At 53.0% G+C, this 24073-nt stretch overlaps 1 protein-coding gene across 8 annotated transcripts in view; it reads left to right on the top strand.

The window, feature by feature from the left end:
• The window catches only part of LOC116944335 (disco-interacting protein 2 homolog C-like), a 235676-nt gene that overhangs the window by 181359 nt on the left and 30244 nt on the right, over positions 1 to 24073 (top strand). For 5 of the 8 annotated variants that reach the window (XM_076069209.1, XM_076069210.1, XM_076069211.1 and 2 more), the window contains exons 5-15: positions 216 to 356; positions 3316 to 3435; positions 6070 to 6270; positions 8178 to 8269; positions 9993 to 10103; positions 11200 to 11356; positions 14672 to 14781; positions 15114 to 15216; positions 15330 to 15394; positions 17333 to 17426; positions 23760 to 23879. In XM_076069209.1, coding sequence (XP_075925324.1) covers positions 216 to 356; positions 3316 to 3435; positions 6070 to 6270; positions 8178 to 8269; positions 9993 to 10103; positions 11200 to 11356; positions 14672 to 14781; positions 15114 to 15216; positions 15330 to 15394; positions 17333 to 17426; positions 23760 to 23879 — 1314 coding nt within the window. The remainder of the gene's footprint in view (positions 1 to 215; positions 357 to 3315; positions 3436 to 6069; positions 6271 to 8177; positions 8270 to 9992; positions 10104 to 11199; positions 11357 to 14671; positions 14782 to 15113; positions 15217 to 15329; positions 15395 to 17332; positions 17427 to 23759; positions 23880 to 24073) is intronic. The other 3 variants (XM_076069208.1, XM_076069207.1, XM_076069205.1) reach the window with 2 other exon arrangements.

Below are 24073 nucleotides of genomic sequence, written 5' to 3'. Positions count from 1 at the left end.
CCGGTCGCGTGGACCGCATCTCTCCAACGCCCCGTGCGGTTTGCGCCGCGCACCAAACCCAGAACGCGCCGGTCGCTCGTGCACGATGAATTATCAATTCGTCCGTCGGCTGATTTGATCTTCATTGAATATTCTTTCGCTGCGCATCCCAGATCGTTTTTACCAAATTTCCCCACCCCCCCCGCCCCCTGGTTCACTTTCCTCCCGCTCCAAAGTAGAGGCCCCCCAGGGCCCCCCAGACGTGGCGACCCACGGGCCTCCCGAGCGGCTCCCCTGCGTGGAGCGGGTGCAGGTGTCGTCCGTGCGCAGTCTCCCGCGTCAGCTGGGCAACGCGCAACTCATGGAGACGGGAGACGGTGGGGATGCACGCACACGCATGCACTTGTGTACACACACCTGTCCGCGCGTACACGCAACTGCCGCACGTGCACGCGCGCATCTTTATGCGCACATGCGCGCATGCTCACAGGTGCACGCACGCGCTTACATACATATCACGCGTGTAATAACTTCATGAATGGGCCGTAAAAAGTAGTTTCTCGTCAAGTGGATATTGGACATTTTTTGTTACTAATATCGTTATTATTCCAATAATGTGTCCATGTCGTGCCCACATTAGCTTGTAGCCACGGTTAACAATACAACAGTGTGACCCCCCCCCTCCCTCCTTCCTGTCCGCCCGAGCGCCCCCCCCCCCGCCCCGAGCGCCCCCTGTAAAGGCGCTTGCCGCTTGTTTACGGCAGGCATGGGGAGGATCGGCCGGGCGGCCCAGGAAGGGACGCGGCGCAGCGGGCGTGCAAGACGTGGGGGGGGGAGGGGGGGGCGTTCGCTGCCTCGACAAATAAAAAAAACTAATAAAAAAGGAGGCGAGAGAAGAGTGAAGAGATGAGATCGTTTATGGGCTTTTTTGTTTTGGGGGTGGGGGTAGGTGGGGGGGGGCGGTGTATTTGTGTCGTTAAAACCGAGGGGGCTCGTTTAATTTAAACGAGCTGGTAAACACTTCGTTCAGCGGAATGCAATTATCCGTTTACTGCGGCGAGGCATCCTTTTGGCTATGGAGGTGGCACACCCGGTGGCGTTAGGAGCCACCGAGTGTGCCAGATGCCATTCGAGGATGAATTGGACGGGGGCAGTGGGGGGGGTGGGGGGGGGTGGGCTACATTTAGTTCCTTTTCGCCAGGTCCTGTGTCAACCACGCGGTGTCCACTGTGGTCAACACGTGGCTATTAACACCGCCCCTGGGACACAATTCTGTGGATGTTGCTGCAATGTATATTGCAGAAGCCATAAGCCGGTTTGGTCCAGGTTTTGTACTTGGGATTGGGCGACTGCATGGGACTCATCAGGTGTCGTAGGCGCGGACTGTTAGGGGGGAGCCAGGAGATGGCAGTTCGGCACTTGACCTTGAATCCATCTGCAGAGAGCTCTTGAGTGTCGCACGGTAGCTTCTCTCCCAAATGTATCCACCCACTCAATGGAGGAACCCCCTGACCAAGTCTTGGGACTCGGTGAGGCTTTCCTGGTTAAACGAATATCATAACGATGAGTGCTGTTGATCGGCTGTCAATTAATTTTTTTTGCCCATCGCTCCTACCCACCCGGCTGCTTGTAACTGATTTTGCTTGACATGGGGTGACGGTCCTATTGCGGCGTCTTGCCTCGGAGTGTAGGCTGCTGCTCGGCACCGGTGCGTTAAGCCCGAGGTTTAAATTGCGTAAGTGTCGCTGATCGCTGCGGTCTCGTCGCCGTGCGTGGCGGCTTGGCCTGTGTGTCGCCTGGTGTGTGCGTGGCCAGAGGAGAGGAATGGTCCCCTCTTGTGTGTTGTTGTTGGTGTTATCGTATTGTAAAAGTTGAGCTTCACGGCTCCCGTCAAACGGGGGCGTACAATTGCCAGAGCAGATCTTTGTTGAAACACATTCCTGCGGAGGGTGCTGGTAGGAACGTTGGGTTGCTCGGTCAATGGCCAGGGTCAACGGCGGCACCACGTGGTGCATTCCGCAAATATGCTCGACTGTGAGGGCGGGCACAAGCCGGCGTGAGTAGGTTAAACGTTGAGTTTTATAAGGGCACCACGGGGTGACCAGCCACTCCCCACCCAGCCCCACCCCTCCGACCCCCCACCCAGCCCCTCCCCACCCAGCCCCTCCCCACCCTCCCCAATTCGGTGTCGGTAACAGATATCGAGTTGCAATGTTCAGTCACGTTGTGGGATGCTGTGTAAATCTAAACCATATTGCGTTGCACGTGCGCCTGTGTGTGATAGTTGGGAGCGGTAGTGTGACGGTTAGTGCACTGCGCTACGAACCTGGAGACCAGAGTTTGATTCCCTCTCACGGCCAACACCAGTGACGAATATCTGAACCGGTCCTGGACATCCCCTAGGTTGACTCAGCCTTAAATGAATACCTGGTGTAGTGTGTAAACATCGGCACTTGGGAGACAAAGGCGGTTTGGCTGTGGTGCTTGGCCACCCACCCCTTCGTGTGTCATGTCGGCCTTCATCAGTGCTCGCTAACAGCACTTGTCCATACAGTCTGTTCATTCCATACGGGGGATCTTTGTCTTAGCCCTGAGCCAAAGTAAGAGACTGGTCTCTCTTATGGACCACCACTGTTAGTAAACTACGTGGCTTGCGTATAGGATTGGGAAATCTGTTGACCGGTCGATTAAAACCCCTTTGGCCAACCGAGCGGCAGTCGCAGAAGTTGGCCGTTATGGACCAGTGTGTCATACGTTTGATGGCCCAATCCCAGTTTTTTTTATTCACTCCACTGCTGCATCAGACTCTCGGCGCAGCCACCGAAAACCTCTAAAACTTCCGCAACCCAAGTTGCACAAACGTAACAGGTTTCCAGGTCTCACCGGATAACGAATGCCATCGTGTACTTGACTTGAACACAATCCAATGCATTTTAGATTTGTGTCGCGTCTGAATGTGACCGCATGTGAAGAAGCTGGTCAGAAGCGGTGGGCGTGTTTGTTGCAGAGAGGGAAGGCGAGTCGGTCATAGGCAGAGGGGAGTAGAGTGAGATGAGAGGGGAAAAGTAGGCAGGGGCGAGTCAATGGACGATCTTGAAGATGGTGAGCGTGGTCTGAATTTCATCCAGGGTTAGATTGGGAGCCAGCGGAGCGATCCTATGTGGTTAAATTGAGGGCATCAAAGTTGAATGGGGTCACCGCCCGAGAGCCTTATAATATCTCAATCCAAAGCATTTGGTTGATAAATTCCATCCCCATCCAAATCCATTCCATTCTCTCACCGCATTCTATGCCTTTGACCTCTGAACTGGTCCTCTGTTATCCCCACTGCGGCAGGAGTCCCCGTGAGCAGCCGCGTCTCCTCCAAGATCCAGCAGCTGCTCAACACGCTCAAGCGGCCCAAGCGACCGCCGCTGAGAGAGTTCTTCGTGGAGGACTTTGAGGAGCTCCTCGACGGTGAGACGAGGCAACCGTCCACTCTACCACCGCCACCATCAGCACCACCAGCACCACCACCGCCCCCACCAGCACTGCCAGCACCGCCCCCACAACCACCAGCACCACCACGAGCACGATCACCACCACCAGCACCGCCGCCAGCACCACCACCGCCAGTGCCAGCACCGCCACGTCCACCAGCACTGCCAGCGCCACCACTGCCAGCACCGCCAGCACCACCAACACCACCGCCACCAGCACCACCACCAACAGCACCACCGCCAGCACCACCACCACCAGCAGCACCAGCGCCACCAGCACCACCACCAGTGCCACCAGCACCACCACCACCACCAGCATCACCAGCATCACCAGCACTAGCACCACCACCCACCCATCCACCATGTGGCAGTGCTTTGCAGTTGTTCTGCCGTGATGAGATTCGAGCGTGCGTTTGGATGGGTGACTGCCATGCATAACAGGTGTTGTAGGCTGCTGTGGGGCTAAGTGGGTGGGCAGTGTAGCGAAATCTGTGGTAGCACTGTACTTGTATACTTCCCCCACCCTCACCGACCCGAACCGACCAGTGTGGTGAAATCAAAGTGGCTTTCTGTCTCAAATGACCATTGGGGCGGTGCTCATCTCCCGTTTACAACCACCGTAGACTTCCACGCAAAGTGGTACCTATTTTAATGACCCCCAGGGGGATTATGGCGAGGTGTTTGTCTCAAGTCTCGCTCGCTTCGTTTCGCGCAACGTCCTGGCGGGCCTAGAGAAGTGTTGGGCGACAAGCGAACGACCAAACGAACGTGACTTCACTTCCTCCTTGCCACGGTGGCGAGAAGGGTGCCATGGTGGAGAGATGTTAGCTATCTCGCCTGGTTTACATGGAGTCGTGGGTTCGATCCCGACCCTGACGCCTGTGTATTTGGAATTTGTATGTTTTCCCTGTGATCGTGTGGATTTTTCTCTGGGTCCTCCGGTTTTTCCCCTCCAAATTTAGAGTCAACATGCTTTTGGAGTATTTGGCTGCTATCATTTTCACGTGATAAGCCACTTCGTTGAGCTATCATTTGGGGCCAGTTCGTTTCTGAAAAAGAGCTGCATAGCTCAGTGGGCCTTACCTAGTAGAATAATAATTAAAATCAAGATAAATCCTGGACGTTACTTCCTGGACCTGAATTCCTACAGCAACGAGTGCAAGGCTCTGTGGGAGCTGATCACCGAGCCGGGTATGTCATGTCACGGTCGTCGCCGATTGACATGTGGACTTGGCATTGGCAAGCCCCGTTGCCCTTCCCCGCCTGTTGTGTCGCGGCGACGTCATCAGCACTCCCTTGAGCTCTGTCACGAAGATGACCACAGCCCGAGGCCGTCGGCAGGGGCGGCAGCTGCAGGGCCCAGCGGCAGGGAGGGTAGGGAGGGAAGGAACGTGCAAATGAACCGGAGCAAAAACAACAAAAATAGTTCCAACGAAACCCACTCCAGAAGTCACTGCAAACAGGATAGACAAGAAGTAATAATATTATTGGTGCTCAGATACAAATTGAACAAAAAGTTGCGACAAAAATGCCATCTCAGAGGTGTGTGAATGAAACCGAATAAGCGCGGCCTCGCGGTCCTGTATAGCTTGCCACGTAGGTGGAGAATCTCTACTTAAGCGGACGTTGGCACCGGGCTCACGCGCGCCACAGACACAGAGAGAGAGGGAGAGAGACAGACAGCCAGGGAGAGAGACAGAGAGGGAGACAGAGAGAGACAGGGAGAGACAAAGAGGGAGAGACAAAGAGGGAGAGAGACAGAGTGAGAGAGATGAAGAGAGAGAGAGAGACAGATACAGAGGGAGAGAGAGGAGAGAGATGGCAGCCGCCAGGGCTGAATGTCACTGGCCTCATAGAGAACAATGGAGGCGGACAATTTCTAAACGGTGATGGTCACTAATTTGCTTTTAGTCATGTTTTGCAGAGTTTGTCAAGGTTTGTGCTTATCTGTCTTTGCTGATATATTATGTATCCCCTGATAAAGAGACGCTCATTCTCAGTGAGCTGGCACCTGGTTTCAAAACGATGCCTTTGGAGTATTCGGACGAAATGAACCGCCGCAAGAGCGGGCTCACTTTGCGTCACGGCTTGGACTCCGCGATCGCCGTCGGGGCCGAATGCGTCGGCGCGGGCCGTTACATTCAGCCGGGGCCTGTCTGGGTCACGTTCAGAAGTTGACTGCGGTCCTCAAAGGAATGGCGCCACCCCCCCCCCCCCTCCAACCCCCTCCCCCCCCCCCGTGATCCGTGGATCAAACAAATCACTGGAGACACGCCGGAGTACGGCAGCAAGAGCATTTTACGCGAACGCTGTCGCGAGAGGTCACGCTGACTACGCATGACGAATAAATTAACGTCTGGCTTGCCGAGCCTGAAAATATTTCTGCGCCCCGTCACACTGCGTCCAGTACGCCTCTCACCGTGGCCGTGGTTGCTTCGCGACGTGCCCACCCGCTCCGGTCGGGAGCGGGTATTAGCGGGCACCGGCGGGGTACCAGCGGGGTCACAACAGGTGCCAGCGGTATTAGCGGGTAGCGGCGACCCAGAAAACGATTTCCGTGAAATGTGACAGCCGCGTGTGTCGGCGGCGTCGATGGTGCGGCGGTGAGCAGTGCAGCAGGCCGACCCGAACCAGCCGCGGCCCGAGGGCGCGATGACGAGCGTGGTACGCGGCGAGCCGCTGGGCGCCGGCGTCACGGCGTGGCCGCCCGCGCTGGAGGCAGCGCTGCACCGCTGGGGGACCACGTCGGGCCGCATGCCGTGCCTCACCGCCCTCGACACGGCCGGCAAGCCGACCGTCACCCTCACTTACGGTGCGGCCCTCGCGTGCACGCTCGCTCGCTCGCACGCTCGCACGCACGTTCGCCACGCATGCGCCATCGCTCACGCACTCACATGGTCACTCGCGCACACGCTCGCTCACGCGCACGCTTACCCACACTCATGCTCACCCGCACGCTCACCCGCACACTCACTCGCACGCTCACATGCACGAGCATGCACACTCACGAACCCTGACGTTTCTAAAAACCCCTTTCCCAAGTTGATTGTGCTATCGACATCGTTATGAGATGAATAATCTATTTGAATATTTTACAGCACAATGCAGCCCGTATTGTTAGAGAACTGCCCTTGGAAGTGGATATCGCAGAGCTACTACTGAGATCCCATTAAGTGCCCTCTGGTCTGCACACTAAGGGGGCAGCACTTTCCCACATGCCATGGCCCTGAAAGTGATATTCGTTGCACGTGAGTCAATCTGTTATTTCACTTCTCTGAAATTTAGTCAAATGAAGTGCAAAACTAAAGTAAATGTCATGGGGTATTTTTGCACAATCGTTGGTGACTGGGCTATCAACTCATCACAGGTGGCTGCCTGGATTCGAACCCAGGTCTTCAGCGGTGCCGGTTCAGATCGCTGACCTTTTAGTCAATGAATATTTCCCACAGTGTCCTTGTCAACACCATCATCATCAGCCGTGATCTATTTACCGCCGGATGGAGGCTCCACCCCAAGCAGTCGCCATCCTCACAATCTCGTGATGCAAACATTCGCCCATCTCCTGCGCACAAGCTGATTCCATCACCGCATCTCTCACAATGGGCACCCTCTTGAGTGTCCCCCCCCACCCCTCTCTCTCTCAGCGGTCTGGTTGCTTGAAATGGAATTCTTTTGCCGGCCATTCGCAGCTTTCCAATTCATTTTTTGTATTAAAATAAAGTGGCGATCGTCCTGTTAAAAGAAAATGTTTGAGAAGTTGATAGAACAGGTACAAATTCACCCATCCTTCCCAACAATTTATCTTGTGGATAGGATAGAACTTGATGTGTAAATATATATATTTCGTCTCGTTATACAGGAGGTCTTGGGTTCAATCTGAACCCTGACGCCTGTATATTTGGAGATTGCATGTTCTTCCTGTCGTTGCATGGATTGTTTTCCAGGTTCTTTGGTTTTCTCTCCACATTTATACATACACATTTAGAGTATGTGGCTGCTTTAAACTTGCACGTGATAAGCCACTTCATTGAGCTGTCATTTGTGGCCAGGTCGTTTCTGAAAAAGATCTATTTAGCTCAGTGAGCCTTATCTGGTGATGTGTCCCATCCAGGTGTGCGTAGATACATGCATATGTTCTGTAATTCACGTGTTCCTCCTGTTTGTCTCTCAGGTGCAATTTTCAAATGTGCATGAGAAGCGATGTGCTTTGTAAAATGGTAATTTAAGTGACTTGTGTGTGCATACACTGTGTATGGATAGGCGTGTGTGTGGACACGCATTGTGTGTGGACAGACGTGTGTGGATAGACATTGTGTGTGGACACACGTGGTGTGTGGACACACGTGGTGTGTGGACAGACGTGGTGTGTGAACACACGTGGTGTGTGGACACACGTGGTGTGTGGACACACGTGGTGTGTGGACACACGTGGTGTGTGGACACACGTGGTGTGGATAGACATTGTGTGTGGACACGTGGTGTGTGGACACACGTGGTGTGTGGACAGACGTTGTGTGTGGACAGACGTTGTGTGTGGACAGACATTGTGTGTGGACACGTGGTGTGTGGACACACGTGGTGTGTGGATAGACATTGTGTGTGGACACACGTGGCGGCGTGTGGACACACGTAGCGTGTGGACACACGTGGCGTGTGGACACACGTGGTGTGTGTGGACACACGTGGTGTGTGGATAATCGTTGTGGTGTGCACGCCCAGGCAAGCTGTGGAGCCGGAGCGTGAAGCTGGCGTACACGCTGCTGCACAAGCTGGGAGGCAAGCAGGAGGCGCTGCTCAAGCCTGGAGACAAGGCGAGCGCAGCACCCAGCCGGGCGCCGCGCCCCCCACTCAAACAAAGACAAAGGTCCACCCTTGTGGAGCCTTTCTAGACTGTTGGTGCAAGTGCTGTAAGGCCAGGGCAGGGCGCGAGGGTGCGGTGTGGCCAGCCCCACGCCCCGGCTGCCTTTGCCATCCCCGAGGACTGATGTTTACACACTCGTTGAAGGCTGAGTTCGGGCTCGGGGAGCACCCCATTCGGTTGGGATACCCACTTTCCAGCGATGTGATCTGTGGTGGCCAGGTATTCAACTCGGGTTGCCGTGTTCATGGCGCAGGGAGCTAACCGATGCACCGCTGCTCGAGCCCGGTTGGGTCGATCGTGGAAGTGGAATAATGACGTCGCCTCAGTGTACAGGAGTGTGCCGATGATGTGTCCTGAACGTCGTCATTGAGTGGCCGCAGGGATCCGGCGTGCGTGTGTTTGTGTGTGCTGCGTGCATATGTGCGTGCGTGCGTGCGTGAGGAGCGTGTGGTCACAGGGTCCATAGCTTACTGCGCCCGGAACCGTGTGACCTGGATTCCGTGAGTGTCTGAACCAGGCCTGGACCTCCCCCTGGGATTATTCTGCTATTATGAGTGCATACAGACATGCCAGAGAGCTCCCAGTGGCGGTGTAACAGTCAGCGCGCTGAACTCGCAATCCAGAGGACACCGATTCGATTCCATCTCCCGACACGGCAGTTGAAACAATGGGGCAAGATTCTTAAATCGACACCCCACCACTGCCTCCCTCTGCCCAGCAGCATCAACGGGTTGCACCGCATTGAATCGATCAGCAGGACGCGCGTGGTGGGGTAAAGTGTGGGTACTCCCACGTCTTCAAAGACGTTTCAAAAGCAGAAATGTTGTTTTTACTGGATGAGCTACAAAGCTCTTTTTTACAGATGTCTAGTAGAGGAAGAGTAGGCCAAATACGACTCTCGACGGGTTCTCTTGAGCTCCCTCTAGTGGAGGCCCCCTTCTGCCAGCAGTGGCGTGAGTGAACCATTGCAGGGCTGCGCCTCTACATGTTGCACCACGAGTTCAATTCCTAGACCCGGAACACACGAGTGACGACTGATCCTTGAACCAGTTCCGCGCACCCCCTTCACCAACCACGCACTGACCAGCATGGTGAAGTATGGTCAAACAACCCTCATGACCGACACGGCGTGGTGATTCTATCACCCAGAAGTGAATAGCGCCATAAATATAAATACGTTTGTGTACAACGATGATAACAACCATCTCCGAGTTGGCGCAGCTCTGTTCGGTGAAGCCGCTTGGGTGAGTGACCCGCAATGACGACGATGATGATGGCGCTGACGATGATGACGATGATGACGATGCTGACGGTGATGATGACGCTGACGGTGATGATGACGCTGACAATGACGGTGATGACGACGATGATGACAATGACAACGATGACAACGGTGACGACGATGATGATGACGACAATGACGACGATGATGATAGTCATGATGACGATAGTGATGACGATAGTGATGACGACGATTCCAATGCTCATTCTCACCTTCGTCTGCGCTCCCCCCCTACCCTCAGCCGGAGTGGGCGTGTGTTCGCTTCTGCTGTACCCGGTGCGCCTCACTGCTGCATTGATGACCACACTGGCCCAAGCTCACGACGTGGCGGGCGTGTGCACGCGTCGCGTGTGTGTGCGTGTGCGCGCGTCGCTTTTGTGCGTGCGCGTAGGTGGCGCTCGTGTACCCAAACAACGACCCGGTGGCGTTCCTGGTGGCGTTCTACGGCTGCCTGCTTGCGGAGCTGGTGCCCGTGCCTATCGAGGTGCCGCTCACGCGCAAGGTGGGCGTGGTTTCGTTTTATTTGTGTGCTGTTGGATGATTTGGTTGCCTTTCTTGCATCTTGCACTCCTATCGCGTTTTTTTGTATTGTTTGTTGTTGTAACGTTCTTAGCTGCCCCTACTGGACTTCTGTGAAAAAGAGCTTTATAGCTCATCGGATTCCCCCAGTATGAATGAATATTCTGACTCTTGAGTGCGCCACCCACACCCCTTCTTCAGCGCACGCCGGCGCGGTTAGCCGCCGGCACACGTGACAACGCACGTCGAGCTTACCCACGTGCGCGTGTGTACTGACGTGCGTGTGTGCGCGTGTGTACTGACGTGCGTGTGTGTACTGACGTGCGTGTGTGTACTGACGTGCGTGTGTGTACTGACGTGCGTGTGTGCATGTGTGTGTACTGACGTGCGTGTGTGCGCGTGTGTACTGACGTGCGTGTGTGTACTGACGTGCGTGTGTGTACTGACGTGCGTGTGTGTACTGACGTGCGTGTGTGCATGTGTGTGTACTGACGTGCGTGTGTGCGCGTGTGTACTGACGTGCGTGTGTGTACTGACGTGCGTGTGTGTACTGACGTGCGTGTGTGCATGTGTGTGTACTGACGTGCGTGTGTGCGTGTGTGTACTGACATGCGTGTGTGCGCGTGTGTACTGACGTGCGTGTGTGTACTGACGTGCGTGTGTGCGCGTGTGTACTGACATGCGTGTGTACTGACATGCGTGTGTGCGCGTGTGTACTGACGTGCGTGTGTGCGCGTGTGTACTGACATGCGTGTGTACTGACATGCGTGTGTGCGCGTGTGTACTGACGTGCGTGTGTGCGCGTGTGTACTGACATGCGTGTGTACTGACATGCGTGTGTGCGCGTGTGTACTGACGTGCGTGTGTACTGACGTGCGTGTGTGTACTGACTTGCGTGTGTGTACTGACGTGCGTGTGTACTAACGTGCGTGTGTACTGACGTGCGTGTGTGTACTGACGTGCGTGTGTACTAACGTGCGTGTGTACTGACGTGCGTGTGTGTACTGACTTGCGTGTGTGTACTGACTTGCGTGTATGTACTGACGTGCGTGTGTGCGCGTGCATGTGTGTGCGTGCAGGATGCCGGGAGCCAACAGATCGGATTCTTGCTGGGAAGTTGCTGCGTTACCGTGGCAATGACGAGCGACGCCTGCTACAAAGGCCTCCCCAAGACGCCCACCGGTGACATCAGCCAGTTCAAAGGTCACTGCCTGCGTGGGGTGGAGGTCGCTGTCGGTAAATGAGGCGATGTGTGGCGGGTGCGGCGCGGATACAAGGTGGTTATGATGGTGATGATGTAACGGTTGATGATAGTGATGGTGATGATGATGGTAAAGAGTTGGGCATGCGTGTGATGTCCTGCTAGGAGGCTGCGTTACCGTTAGACACCGGGTTGCACCTTAGTAGGGCATGGTGAACGGCGAGCAGAGAGCGACGCTGTGTGTGCGTGTCGTGTGCTTGTGTGCATGTCGTGTGTTCGTGTCGTGTGTGCGTGTCGTGTGTGCGTGTCGTGTGATTTGTGAAGTGTGTTTGTGTGTAGTAACTTCTGGCCGATAGTGGTTAGCTCCACTGCATTAAGAACCAGGTGACCCGTGGTCAATTTCTTCTCATGACCCATTACAGTCACGAATATTTGAATTTGTGCTGATCCTCCCCTGGGTCAACTTAGCCTTAAATAAGTACCTGGTTTCCATGTGTAAACATCAGCGCTGGGTAGATAAAGGCGGCCAGGCATGATGTTGGCCACCCATCCTCTGATGAGCCGTGCCGGCCTTTATAGGTGTTTGCTAAAAAATACTTGCCCCAACATTCTGGTAAAGGTTGTACGGGCGATTTATGTCTTTTTAGTAACTTCACCATGGTAGCACCAAAGTGTGCACGGTGTGTGTGCATGTGTGAGTGAAATTTGGCACGTGCTACCAGTTGCATGCTACATGTTGTGTGATGTGTGTCACTGCTTTGTGCTACGTGTGGTGCGGTGTGTGTCACTTCTGCGGTGCTATGTGTGTTGTGTCACTGCAGTGTGCTACATGTGGTGTGTGTGTCACTGCTGTGTGCTATGTGTGGTGTGTGTTACTGCTGTGTGCTACGTGTGGTGTGTGTCACTGTTGTGTGCTACGTGTGGTGTGTTACTGCTGTGTGCTACGTGTGGTGTGTTACTGCTGCGTGCTATGTGTGGTGTGTTACTGCTGTGTGCTATGTGTGGTGTGTGTTACTGCTGTGTGCTATGTGTGGTGTGTGTTACTGCTGTGTGCTATGTGTGGTGTGTTACTGCTGCGTGCTATGTGTGGTGTGTTACTGCTGTGTGCTAGGTGTGGTGTGTTACTGCTGTGTGCTATGTGTGGTGTGTTACTGCTGTGTGCTAGGTGTGGTGTGTTACTGCTGTGTGCTACGTGTGGTGTGTTACTGCTGTGTGCTATGTGTGGTGTGTGTTACTGCTGTGTGCTATGTGTGGTGTGTTACTGCTGTGTGCTAGGTGTGGTGTGTGTTACTGCTGTGTGCTATGTGTGGTGTGTGTTACTGCTGTGTGCTATGTGTGGTGTGTGTTACTGCTGTTGCTATGTGTGGTGTGTTACTGCTGTGTGCTATGTGTGGTGTGTTACTGCTGTGTGCTAGGTGTGGTGTGTTACTGCTGTGTGCTACGTGTGGTGTGTTACTGCTGTGTGCTACGTGTGGTGTGTTACTGCTGCGTGCTATGTGTGGTGTGTTACTGCTGTGTGCTATGTGTGGTGTGTTACTGCTGTGTGCTATGTGTGGTGTGTCACTGCTGCGTGCTTCATGTGTTGTGTTACTGCTGTGTGCTATGTGTGGTGTGTTACTGCTGTGTGCTACGTGTGGTGTGTGTCACTGTTGTGTGCTATGTGTGGTGTGTTACTGCTGTGTGCTATGTGTGGTGTGTCACTGCAGTGTGCTACGTGTGGTGTGTGTTACTGCTGTGTGCTATGTGTGGTGTGTGTTACTGCTGTGTGCTATGTGTGGTGTGTCACTGCAGTGTGCTACATGTGGTGTGTTACTGCTGTGTGCTATGTGTGGTGTGTTACTGCTGTGTGCTATGTGTGGTGTGTTACTGCTGTGTGCTATGTGTGGTGTGTGTCACTGCAGTGTGCTACGTGTGGTGTGTTACTGCTGCGTGCTATGTGTGGTGTGTGTCACTGCTGTGTGCTATGTGTGGTGTGTTACTGCTGTGTGCTATGTGTGGTGTGTCACTGCAGTGTGCTACGTGTGGTGTGTCACTGCAGTGTGCTACGTGTGGTGTGTTACTGCAGTGTGCTACATGTGGTGTGTGTTACTGCTGTGTGCTACGTGTGGTGTGTTACTGCTGCGTGCTACGTGTGGTGTGTGTTACTGCTGTGTGCTATGTGTGGTGTGTCACTGCTGTGTGCTACGTGTGGTGTGTTACTGCTGTGTGCTACGTGTGGTGTGTTACTGCTGTGTGCTATGTGTGGTGTGTTACTGCTGTGTGCTACGTGTGGTGTGTTACTGCTGCGTGCTATGTGTGGTGTGTCACTGCTGCGTGCTATGTGTGGTGTGTTACTGCTGCGTGCTATGTGTGGTGTGTTACTGCTGTGTGCTATGTGTGGTGTGTGTTACTGCTGTGTGCTACGTGTGGTGTGTTACTGCTGTGTGCTATGTGTGGTGTGTTACTGCTGTGTGCTATGTGTGGTGTGTTACTGCTGTGTGCTACGTGTGGTGTGTGTTACTGCTGTGTGCTATGTGTGGTGTGTTACTGCTGTGTGCTATGTGTAGTGTGTCTTACTGCTGTGTACTATGTGTGGTGTGTGTTACTGCTGTGTGCTACGTGTGGTGTGTTACTGCTGTGTGCTATGTGTGGTGTGTTACTGCTGCGTGCTACGTGTTGTGTGTTACTGCTGTGTGCTACGTGTGGTGTGTGTTACTGCTGTGTGCTACGTGTTGTGTGTTACTGCTGTGTGCTATGTGTGGTGTGTGTTACTGCTGTGTGCTACGTGTGGTGTGTTACTGCTGTGTGCTATGTGTGGTGTGTTACTGCTGCGTGCTATGTGTGGTGTGTTACTGCTGTGTGCTATGTGTGGTGTGTTACTGCTGTGTGCTATGTGTGGTGTGTGTTACTGCTGTGTGCTACGTGTGGTGTGTTACTGCTGTGTGCTATGTGTGGTGTGTTACTGCTGCGTGCTATGTGTGGTGTGTGTTACTGCTGTGTGCTATGTGTGGGGTGTTACTGCTGTGTGCTACGGGTAGTGTTTGTTACTGCTGTGTGCTACGCGTGGTGTGTTACTGCTGTGTGCTACGTGTTGTGTGTTACTGCTGTGTGCTATGTGTGGTGTGTGTTACTGCTGCGTGCTACGTGTGGTGTGTTACTGCTGTGTGCTATGTGTGGTGTGTTACTGCTGTGTGCTACGTGTGGTGTGTTACTGCTGTGTGCTATGTGTGGTGTGTGTTACTGCTGTGTGCTACGTGTGGTGTGTTACTGCTGTGTGCTACGTGTGGTGTGTTACTGCTGTGTGCTACGTGTGGTGTGTTACTGCTGTGTGCTATGTGTGGTGTGTGTCACTGCTGCGTGTGGCTCCCCAGGCTGGCCCAAGCTCACGTGGTTCGTGACGGAGTCGAGGAACGTGGGGAAAGCTCCCAAGGACTGGACCCCCCACATCTGTGACGCGAACGCCGACATCGCGTACATTGAGGTGACTGGCCGCTTCATCATCGACCGAGTACCGGGGATGGCAGTGATGGTGGTGATGATTGCGAGTGGTAATGATGATGATGATGATCATGGTGGTGGTGGTAATGGCGAGGATGTCAAAGGTGATGGTGGTAATTGTAAGGATGATAGTTACGTTAGTGGGGAGAGTGATGGTGATGGTGGTGACGATGGTGATGAGCATGCTGACGATGATGATCGTCGTGGTGGTAATGGTGCTGATGATAGTGGTGATAATGGTGCTGATGATAGTGGTGGTGATGGTCGTAGTGGTGGTGATGACGCACGCACTTGTGGTTGGTGGGTGCGGCTCAGTACAAGACGAGCAAGGAGGGGAGCGTGATGGGCGTCACGGTGTCGCGTGCGGCGATGCTCACCCACTGCCAGGCACTCACGCAGGCCTGCAGCTACATCGAAGGTGCGCACGGACACACACACACACACGCACTGCACGCACACACACGCACTGCACACGCAGGGTTGTGCGATCGCGGTGTTGCTGAGCGGGCAACCGTTGTCTCCCCCATGCAGGAGAGACGCTGGTGAACGTCCTCGACTTCAAGAAGGACGTGGGGCTGTGGCACGGCATCCTCACCGTGAGGGCGCGCAATTCGACACACCACCGATCACTCTCCTCGAGATCCACCGATCCCTCTCATCTGGATCCACCGATGCCACTCGTCTAGATCCACCGATCCCTCTCGTCTAGATCCACTGATGCCACTCGTCTAGATCCACCGACCCTTTTCGTCTAGATCCATCAATCCCTCTCGTCTAGATCAACCGTTGCCACTCGTCTCGATCTACCGATCCCTCTCGTCTAGATCCACCGATCCCTCTCGTTTAGATCCACCGATCCCTCTTGTCTAGATCCACCGATCCCTCTCGTCTAGATCCACCGATCCCTCTCATCTAGATCCACCAACCCCTCTGGTCTAGATCCACCAACCCCCCTAGTCTAGATCCACCAACCCCTCTCGTCTAGATCCACCGATCCCTCTCGTCTAGATCCACCGATCCCTCTCGTCTAGATCCACTGATCCCTCTCGTCTAGATACATCAATCCCTCTCGTCTAGATCCACTGTTGCCACTCGTCTCTATCTACCGATCCCTCTCGTCCAGATCCACCGATTCCTCTCGTCTAGATCCACCAACCCCTCTCGTCTAGATCCATCAATCCCTCTCGTCTAGATCCACAGATCCCTCTCTTCTAGATCCATCAATCCCTCTCGTCTAGATCCACAGATCCCTCTCGTCTAGATCCATCAATCCCTCTCGTCTAGATCCACAGATCCCTCTCGTCTAGATCCATCAATCCCTCTCGTCTAGATCCATCAATCCCTCTCGTCTAGATCCACAGATCCCTCTCGTCTAGATCCATCAATCCCTCTCGTATAGATCCACAGATCCCTCTCGTCTAGATCCATCAATCCCTCTCGTCTAGATCCACAGATCCCTCTCGTCTAGATCCATCAATCCCTCTCGTCTAGATCCATCAATCCCTCTCGTCTAGATCCACAGATCCCTCTCGTCTAGATCCATCAATCCCTCTCGTCTAGATCCATCAATCCCTCTCGTCTAGATCCATCAATCCCTCTCGTCTAGATCCATCAATCCCTCTCGTCTGTCCATCAATCCCTCTCGTCTAGATCCACCGACCACTCTCGTCCAGATCCATCAATCCCTCTCGTCTAGATCCATCAATCCCTCTCGTCTGGATCCACCGATTCTACTTGTGGAGATCCACCGATCCCTCGCGTCTAGATCCACCGATTCCACTTGTCTAGATCTACCAATCCCACTCATCTAGATGCCACAGATCCCGCTCGTCTAGATCCACCGATCCCTCTTGTCTCCGCTTGGCTCTCTCCATTCTCCTCGTGCTGCGCTGTCCCGGAACGGCTGTTTCACTCCTGTGGCTAAGGAGGCATCGAAGAAGCTTGGTGTTTTTTTTTTCCGTGCCGAAGCCTCGTTCTGTAACCCCCGAGCGATCGTCGCCGCTGCCGTCTAACGCACAATTGTTACAGCAGCTGCACAGAGCACTAATTCGGCCGATGTGGGGTGCTGCACTCAGCTCCTACCTCGCTGCACTGTGGGTAGAATTCGACATGAAGGGAGCCAGGCTGAGTGAAGGTGCAGCACTCACCGATTCACGCCCGTCGCTCGCTGCGTCATGCTGTGTGCACGGTGCTGTGTGTCTCTAGTTGTGTGTAGGGGAGCGGTAGGGGTAGTGTGGCGGTTTAGCGCACTGCGCTACGATCCCGGCAACCCGAGTTCCATTCCCGCTCATGGCCAACGCCATTGACGATTATCTGAACCGGTCACGGACCTCCCCTAGGTCGACTCAGCCTCAAATAAGTACCTGGTGTGATGTGTAAAGATCACCACTAAGGAGACAAAGGCGGGCAGGTGTGGTGCTGGCCAGCCACCCCCTCGTGTGCCGTGCCGGCCTTCATAGGTGCTCGCTAACAGCACTTGCTACTCGTTAAGGCTGTATGGGGGATCTTTGTATGTGTGTGTGGTGGGTACGCAGAGCGTGATGAACATGCTGCACGTGGTTTGCGTGCCGTACTCACTCATGAAGGTGAACCCGGTCTCCTGGATTCAGAAAGTCTACGCCTACAAAGGTAAAGCATCGCTCATCCGCCACTCACTTTGCCTTCTCTTCCTCAGAAGAGGGTGAAGGCAGCAGTTACTGGTATTTGCGGTGGTGAATGCGGTAATGAATGGACGCAACGATTGGCAATGATGTATGTACTGAATGTTGAACTTCTTTCGCACCGTACCTAGCCAACCATGCTAATGGGAGGTGCGGGGTTACGGTAACCTGGTGCAGTGTGTCAAGATCATCATGGTGCATAATACAGGTTTTTTGGGTTAGATCGCATAAATATATAAATGTGTCGTTAAACCCGCCACCGCCCGACACAACCAATTATTAAGGTTTGTCATGTAAACAGAACATGCCAATTCGTTTTATACCAGGCGATTATGGATGATATTGGTTGCATAGGCCTACATGTTAAACTGATCATCATGGTGATCATGATGGTTTTGATTATTAATTTCGGACATTGAAAATTGTAAAAATAAAAAACTTTTACAATTTACATTTTTAAACAAATTTGATAATTTTTTAATTAAAGTTTTGTGACTGCAGGGATTCATATTCTTGGTTCTTTCGGTAAAGTCACGTAGAAGGGAAACAAAAGAATAAAAAAAATATTAAACAATAACATTCTCACGACGTTTCGACTGCAACACAAGCAATCATCATCAGGTGTGAAAACCACAGCAAGAAATTTTGAAAAAAGTGGCGTTTTTTAACGTTAGCACCACGGAGAGCGATTTGGCAGTTATTCAGGTGGACGAGTCCATCTATGTTCGGAAAAGAGGAGGGGGGAGACGAAAATAATGGATGCGGTCTGAAAGCCACCGTAAGCGTGAACAATCAATTAAGACCCGAAATGGTGTTTCAAATCCTTCCAATGATTGCTAAGCCAGAACCCATTTTCTCAGTTGAAATTGTCTCTGTGTTTGTATATGTGGATAGCATCATGAACGGATCTCTCATGGTAGCCAGATGGCTTGCAAAGAACCTCTGTCTTGGAGAAGTCAATGTCATGTGAGCCTACTGAATTATAACAGTGATCTGCCACGGCCGAGGTGTTGGTCCTACCGTGTTTTAGGTCTGCTTTGTGTTCACGAATGCGGTCCCGAGACATGTCGTTTGGTTTCTCCAATGTAACTACTACCACAGAGGCAACTTAGTTTGTAGACGCCAGGGTACTGTATGTCCGGAATCACATCTTTTACAGACGGAACCAGATCACGGATTTTATGTAATGTGTTGAATCGGACCTGGATCTTGTGTTTATTCAAGATTTTGGAGATCTTTTTTGTGATCCCCGCAATGTAGGGTAAAGTGATGGTTTCGAAAGGCTCCTCAAGAAGGTCCTTCTTCATGGTTGGAGAGATAGCTTTGCGGATTGTGTAGTCGGAGTAACCATTAGCCTTAAGAGCTTGGTGTACGTGCTTGAGTTCACTGGCTCTGTGTTCCTGGTCGGATATGCATTGGGCTCTTTGGTGCAACAATTGTCCATCTTACCTTCCAGAGTGTTTTTGCATTGCTCGCAGGTGAAATGAGGTGCTCAGGGTTTGTCTTGATCCCCGACAGGCATGCCGAAATATGCCTTGTAGGCCTCACACATCTCAGCAGATGCTTCCACAGAGTAAATTTTCGCTCTTGTCTTGATAAATTGGCCGCAGACAAAGCAAAATGCGTCTGCCTGATGCATGCAGCCTCTTGATGCCACCTCAGAAAAATGCAGATATGTATCCACTCACTTCTAAATCTTTTGTAGTAATTTTTGTATTACTTTTGTATAAATACATGTTAATTTTGATTCATATGTTTTCTGACTTTATGTGATCGAAAAGACACAAATTCGCCCGTTTTCTCATTGAAAATGTGTACATTTCAATATTTCACTGTCCTGGTCACAAAAGCAAAGTTTGTGGGGGAATAATATCAATTTTCTGTACTTTTGAGGCATAAGCAATTAGGAAATAACACTTACTACCTAGGAACAAAAAATAAATACAAATTTGTTACGCAGTGTAATTTGCAGCCCTTTGCCAATCCACTGCTGGAAGGAGAGCTCTGCAAGCCATTGTTAGCCATGGGGGTCGTCGGTTGACCCTACTACACCGGGCTGGTGAGTGCCGGTGGCCCAGGACCAGGTCAGGAGACCTCTCTGCCACCGTGCCCACAGACGAATGTCTCAGCGGTGTAGAACGATGACAATGACGATGATTATTCTATTTGATGATGGTCGTGATGATTTTAATGATGTTGTTGATCATTTTAGTGATTATATTGATGATGGTAGTGATGTTGATGATGATAGTGATAGTGCTGGTGGTGATAATAATCTGAGTGATAGTGATGGTGGTGATAATAATCTGAGTGATGATGATTGTAGTGGTAGTAGTTGTGCTCATTGTCATAAAGATGCTGATGATGATGTTGATAATCGTTGTGATGATTGCAGTGGTGCTAATCGTCGTGATCATAATGATGATGATGATGGTGTTGATGATAATCGTCGTGATGACAATGATGGTGGTGGTGTTGATAATTTTCGTGATGATGACGATGGTGTTGATGATAACCGTAGTGATGATGATGGTGGTGTTGATAATCGTAGTGATGACGACGATGGTGGTGTTGACAATCGTAATGATGATGATGACAATGACGGTGTTCATGATAATCGTAGTGACGATGATGATGACGATGGTGTTGATGAGTGTGGTGCTGGACAACCCCCTACCTCCTTGCGGTGCCAGACGGGCAGCTCTGTCGTGGACACTGCTGTGGGGGGAGGGCCAATTCCGATTGGCCTCTCCCCTCATGGCATCTGTGACCACCACAGTGGCTAAACGGGGGCTCTGGACGGGTGCGAGGGGCTGGTAACCCCTCCACCTTAAATTAATTACCACAAAACCACAAATTAAATATGTAACTAATAAGCTTGTGCCGGAGGCCCCGGGGGGACAGGCATCTATGACGTCTCCTGGCCAAACCCCAATTGGCGGAGCCAGGAGATTGAATCTTTACCCTCGGGGCTCCTTCAGAAACAACGAAAAGCCACTTCGTGTGGCCACGTGGAATGTTCGAACGCTCACTGCGGAGGAGAGGCTGCCACTCCTCTGTCGGGAGCTGGACCGGTACCGCCTGGATCTCTGTGGCATTCAGGAGGTCTGGTGGACCGGTTCTGGCTCCTGCCACCATGAGGGATAGTCCTCTACTCGGGGCAGGAGACTGCCAAACAACAGGGTGTGGCTCTTCTTTTGAACAAAAGAATGAAGGGGGCGTGGGAGCGTGGCGGTGAGGTGTGGGAAGCTGTAAGCCCCAGGCTACTTTGGGCTCGCCTTCCCATCAACCGGAGGCGAGGAGTGGTGGTCGTGGTTATTTATGCCCCCACCGAAGACGAACATCCGTGGAGGGATGCAGGCAAAGCCGTTGAGTCAGATGCCTTCTATGACCTCCTGTCACAGGTGCTGGCTAAAGTGGCCCCTCGGGATAGAGTCATCTTGTTGGGTGACTTCAATGCCCGAGTTGGTCATGATGCTGGCACCTGGTCTGGAGTCATTGGAGGGCATGGGCTAGATCAGCTCAATAACAACGGTAGGAGGCTGCTAGATTTCTGTGCAGCCCATGGGCTTGTAATTACCAAACACGCTGTTCCGGCATCGACACATCCACACAACATCATGGATGCATGCTGGGTCCAAGCAAGAACACCTGCTGGACTACATAGTGACGGACCTGCAGATGCGAGCCCATGTCCTTGACACCAGGACCTACCGTGGAGCTGATCTGCCTTCTGACCATCGACTAGTCATCTGTAAGATGCGCCTGCCATTCTTCCATTCCGGTGGTGGGTGTACACCCAGGACCCCATTCCAACCTCTAAAGTGGCCTGGTCTCAGTTAGCTGATGAAAGTTGCAAACGAGAATTTCATCATTGCTTGCGGCTGGGGTTGGCATCGTCCCCCACTCCTCCTGATGTCGAAGGTAAATGGGTGAGGTTTAGGACTGTGACTCATGCAGCTGCAATGGCTGCTTTGGGTACTCGGTCCAGGCCTCCCCAGAGACCCTGGCTGACAGAGGAGGTGTTCAGGATGGTTGAGAAAAAGCGACAGGCCCACTGTCATTGGATACAGCATCCCACGTCAGAGAATGAGGAGGCTTACCGCAGCCTACGCTCGAAGGTTCGGAGAGCCGTGAGGCGCTGCAAGGATGGGTGGTGGTCGCGGATTGCTGAGGAGATGGAGTCTGCGTCAGTAGCCCGCGATCACAAATCTCTATTTAACTCCATCAAAAAAGTAACCTGCAGCGCCACACCTATTACCATCATTAGGGTAAAAAAACGGTGATCCTATCTCCAACCCCTAGGAACAGGTTTGCAGATTTGCTGAGCATTTCTGTGAGGTCCTGGGGGAGAGGAAATCCCTCAGCCAGGAAAACATCATGGCACAAAGTGGGGATGACTCTGCTGAGGCTGCGGTGCCTCAAATATTGGAAGAAGTCACCCCCTGTGAGTGGCTGGCTGAGGTGCCATCTATTGAGGAAGTACTGAAGGCGATCCGGAGTCTGAGACCAGGAAAGGCACTGGGCAGAGATGATCTCCCAAGCGAAATGCTAAGGGAGGGTGGCGTTTGTGCACAGACTGCCCTATATGACATCATAACAACAGTCTGGACCACTGGACGGGTTCCGCAGGATATGAAGGATGCCCTGGTGGTCCCCCTCTTTAAGAAGGGGGACCGCACAGACTGTAACAACTGCAGGGGCATTTCACTCAGTATGCCGGGAAAGTCCTGGAAAGGATTATTCAACATTGCCTTGCTAGGCACGCTGAGGAGAGGCTTGCGGAGCCCCAATGCGGTTTCAGGAAAGGGCGGTCCTGCACAGATGCCATATTTTCTGTCCGTCTGCTACAGCAGAGGTGTAGGGAATTCCAACAAGACCTACACCTCTGCTTTATTGACCTGGTCAAGGCCTATGATACCATTAGTAGGCCTGGGCTCTGGGTTGTTCTTCGTGCTTTCGGAGTCCCCAACCCTCTGCTCACGATCATTAAGGACCTTCATGATGGTGAGCGGGCCCGGGTAAAACTACATGGCCGGGAGTCGGAGCCATTCCCTGTTCACCTTGGGATGAACATTATATCTGTACCAATTTCTATTTGGTACAGATATAATGAGAAACTGATCGATGCCTGGGTGCGGTCAAGGGATGGCCCCCTATTGCTCAACCACGTTATGTATACCGATCATTTGGTAATAGCTGCTCATTCAGAGGAGGAGTTGGAGACGCTGCTGCTGAGACTGGAGCGTGCCACTAAGAGGTGGGGCCTTACCATCAGCCTCACCAAAACTAAGCACCTACCTGGGTATTTTGTACCATCGGACACTCCGCCCCCACAACTCCAAATCGGTGATGGGGCAGTTGTGGAGAGAGTGGAGAGTTTCCCATACCTGGGCAGTGTGCTTATGACCGGCTCCAGTTTAAGAGCAGAGGTCTCACTGCGAATCAGTCGAGCGGCAATATCTTTTCATCGGTTGCGTAACGCTGTGTGGAAGCTACCTGGTCTGTCGCTCCGCACGAAGCTTCAGATCTTCTCGGCCACAGTCATTCCCTCCCTTCTCTACGCTTGCGAAACGTGTACCCCCTTAAGGGAACATCTTCGCCGGTTAGAAACATTTAGGCTAGCCTGCCTACGATCCATCCTGGGTTTAACCAGGCTGGATTGTGTGAGAAGCTCACAAATCTTTGAAAGATCTGGACAAGGTCCCATCAGTGAGCTCCTCCGGCAGGCAAGGCTGCACTGGCTGGGTCATGTAGCCCGCATGCCCAGCCACCGCATGCCTAATCAGCTTTTGTTCGGCCGGATCGAGGGGGCTAAACGGGCGCGGCACGGGCTAGAGAAGAGATGGAGTAATGTGGTACAGGAGGACGTGGAGCTGAGTGGACTTGCCGATACTGGTACCAGCCGTGTCAAGATAGGCCTCTGTGGAGGAGGCTCGTGAAGGACGCTACTGGGCAGTTGGAGGCAGTCGCCCTCCAACAACAACGGAGGGCGGAGGAGCGACGCTCACAACAACGAGCGGAGCACCGGGTGGCTAAAGCACAGCAGGTTGGCACAGTAGGGGGCACAGGTGGTGCATCAGCCAGTCATCTCAGTCATCTCAGTCAGTCGACCCGTGGCACTTGGGTCTGCCGCGTGACCTCCTGCCAGCGGGCGTTCGACACTTCACGTGGCCTCAGGGTGCACATGGCCTGGCACAAGCGTCGTGGTGACGTCACTGCCACTTAGTGGCGAATGGCGGTTGTTGTTGTTGGTGATGGACACCATGCTGTTGGTGATGATGGTGGTGGTGCCGTGCAGCGCGGGTGGCGTGTGTCAAGTCACGGGACATGCACTGGGCGCTGGTGGCACACCGAGACCAACGCGACATCAACCTGCGCGCCCTGCGCATGCTCATTGTGGCGGACGGAGCCAACCCCTGTGAGTGACCACTCACCCGCACTCACACAAGTACTCGCCTTACACTCGCCTTACACACGTCTGTACTCATGCATTCACAGGCGCGCACGCGTGCACAACTCTCGTCGGTTGCACATTTTCCCGAGCACAAAAGCGCGTCGCGCAACGGCACACAACAACAACGCTCAGCTGTACACAACAGAGGCAAAGGTCGG

Source organism: Petromyzon marinus, chromosome 2 (genome assembly GCF_048934315.1).
Source record: "Petromyzon marinus isolate PM22_M1 ecotype Great Lakes invasive population chromosome 2, UKy_Petmar_22M1.pri1.0, whole genome shotgun sequence".
NCBI lineage: Eukaryota > Metazoa > Chordata > Hyperoartia > Petromyzontiformes > Petromyzontidae > Petromyzon > Petromyzon marinus.
This window is presented reverse-complemented; position numbering and strand designations above follow the sequence as displayed.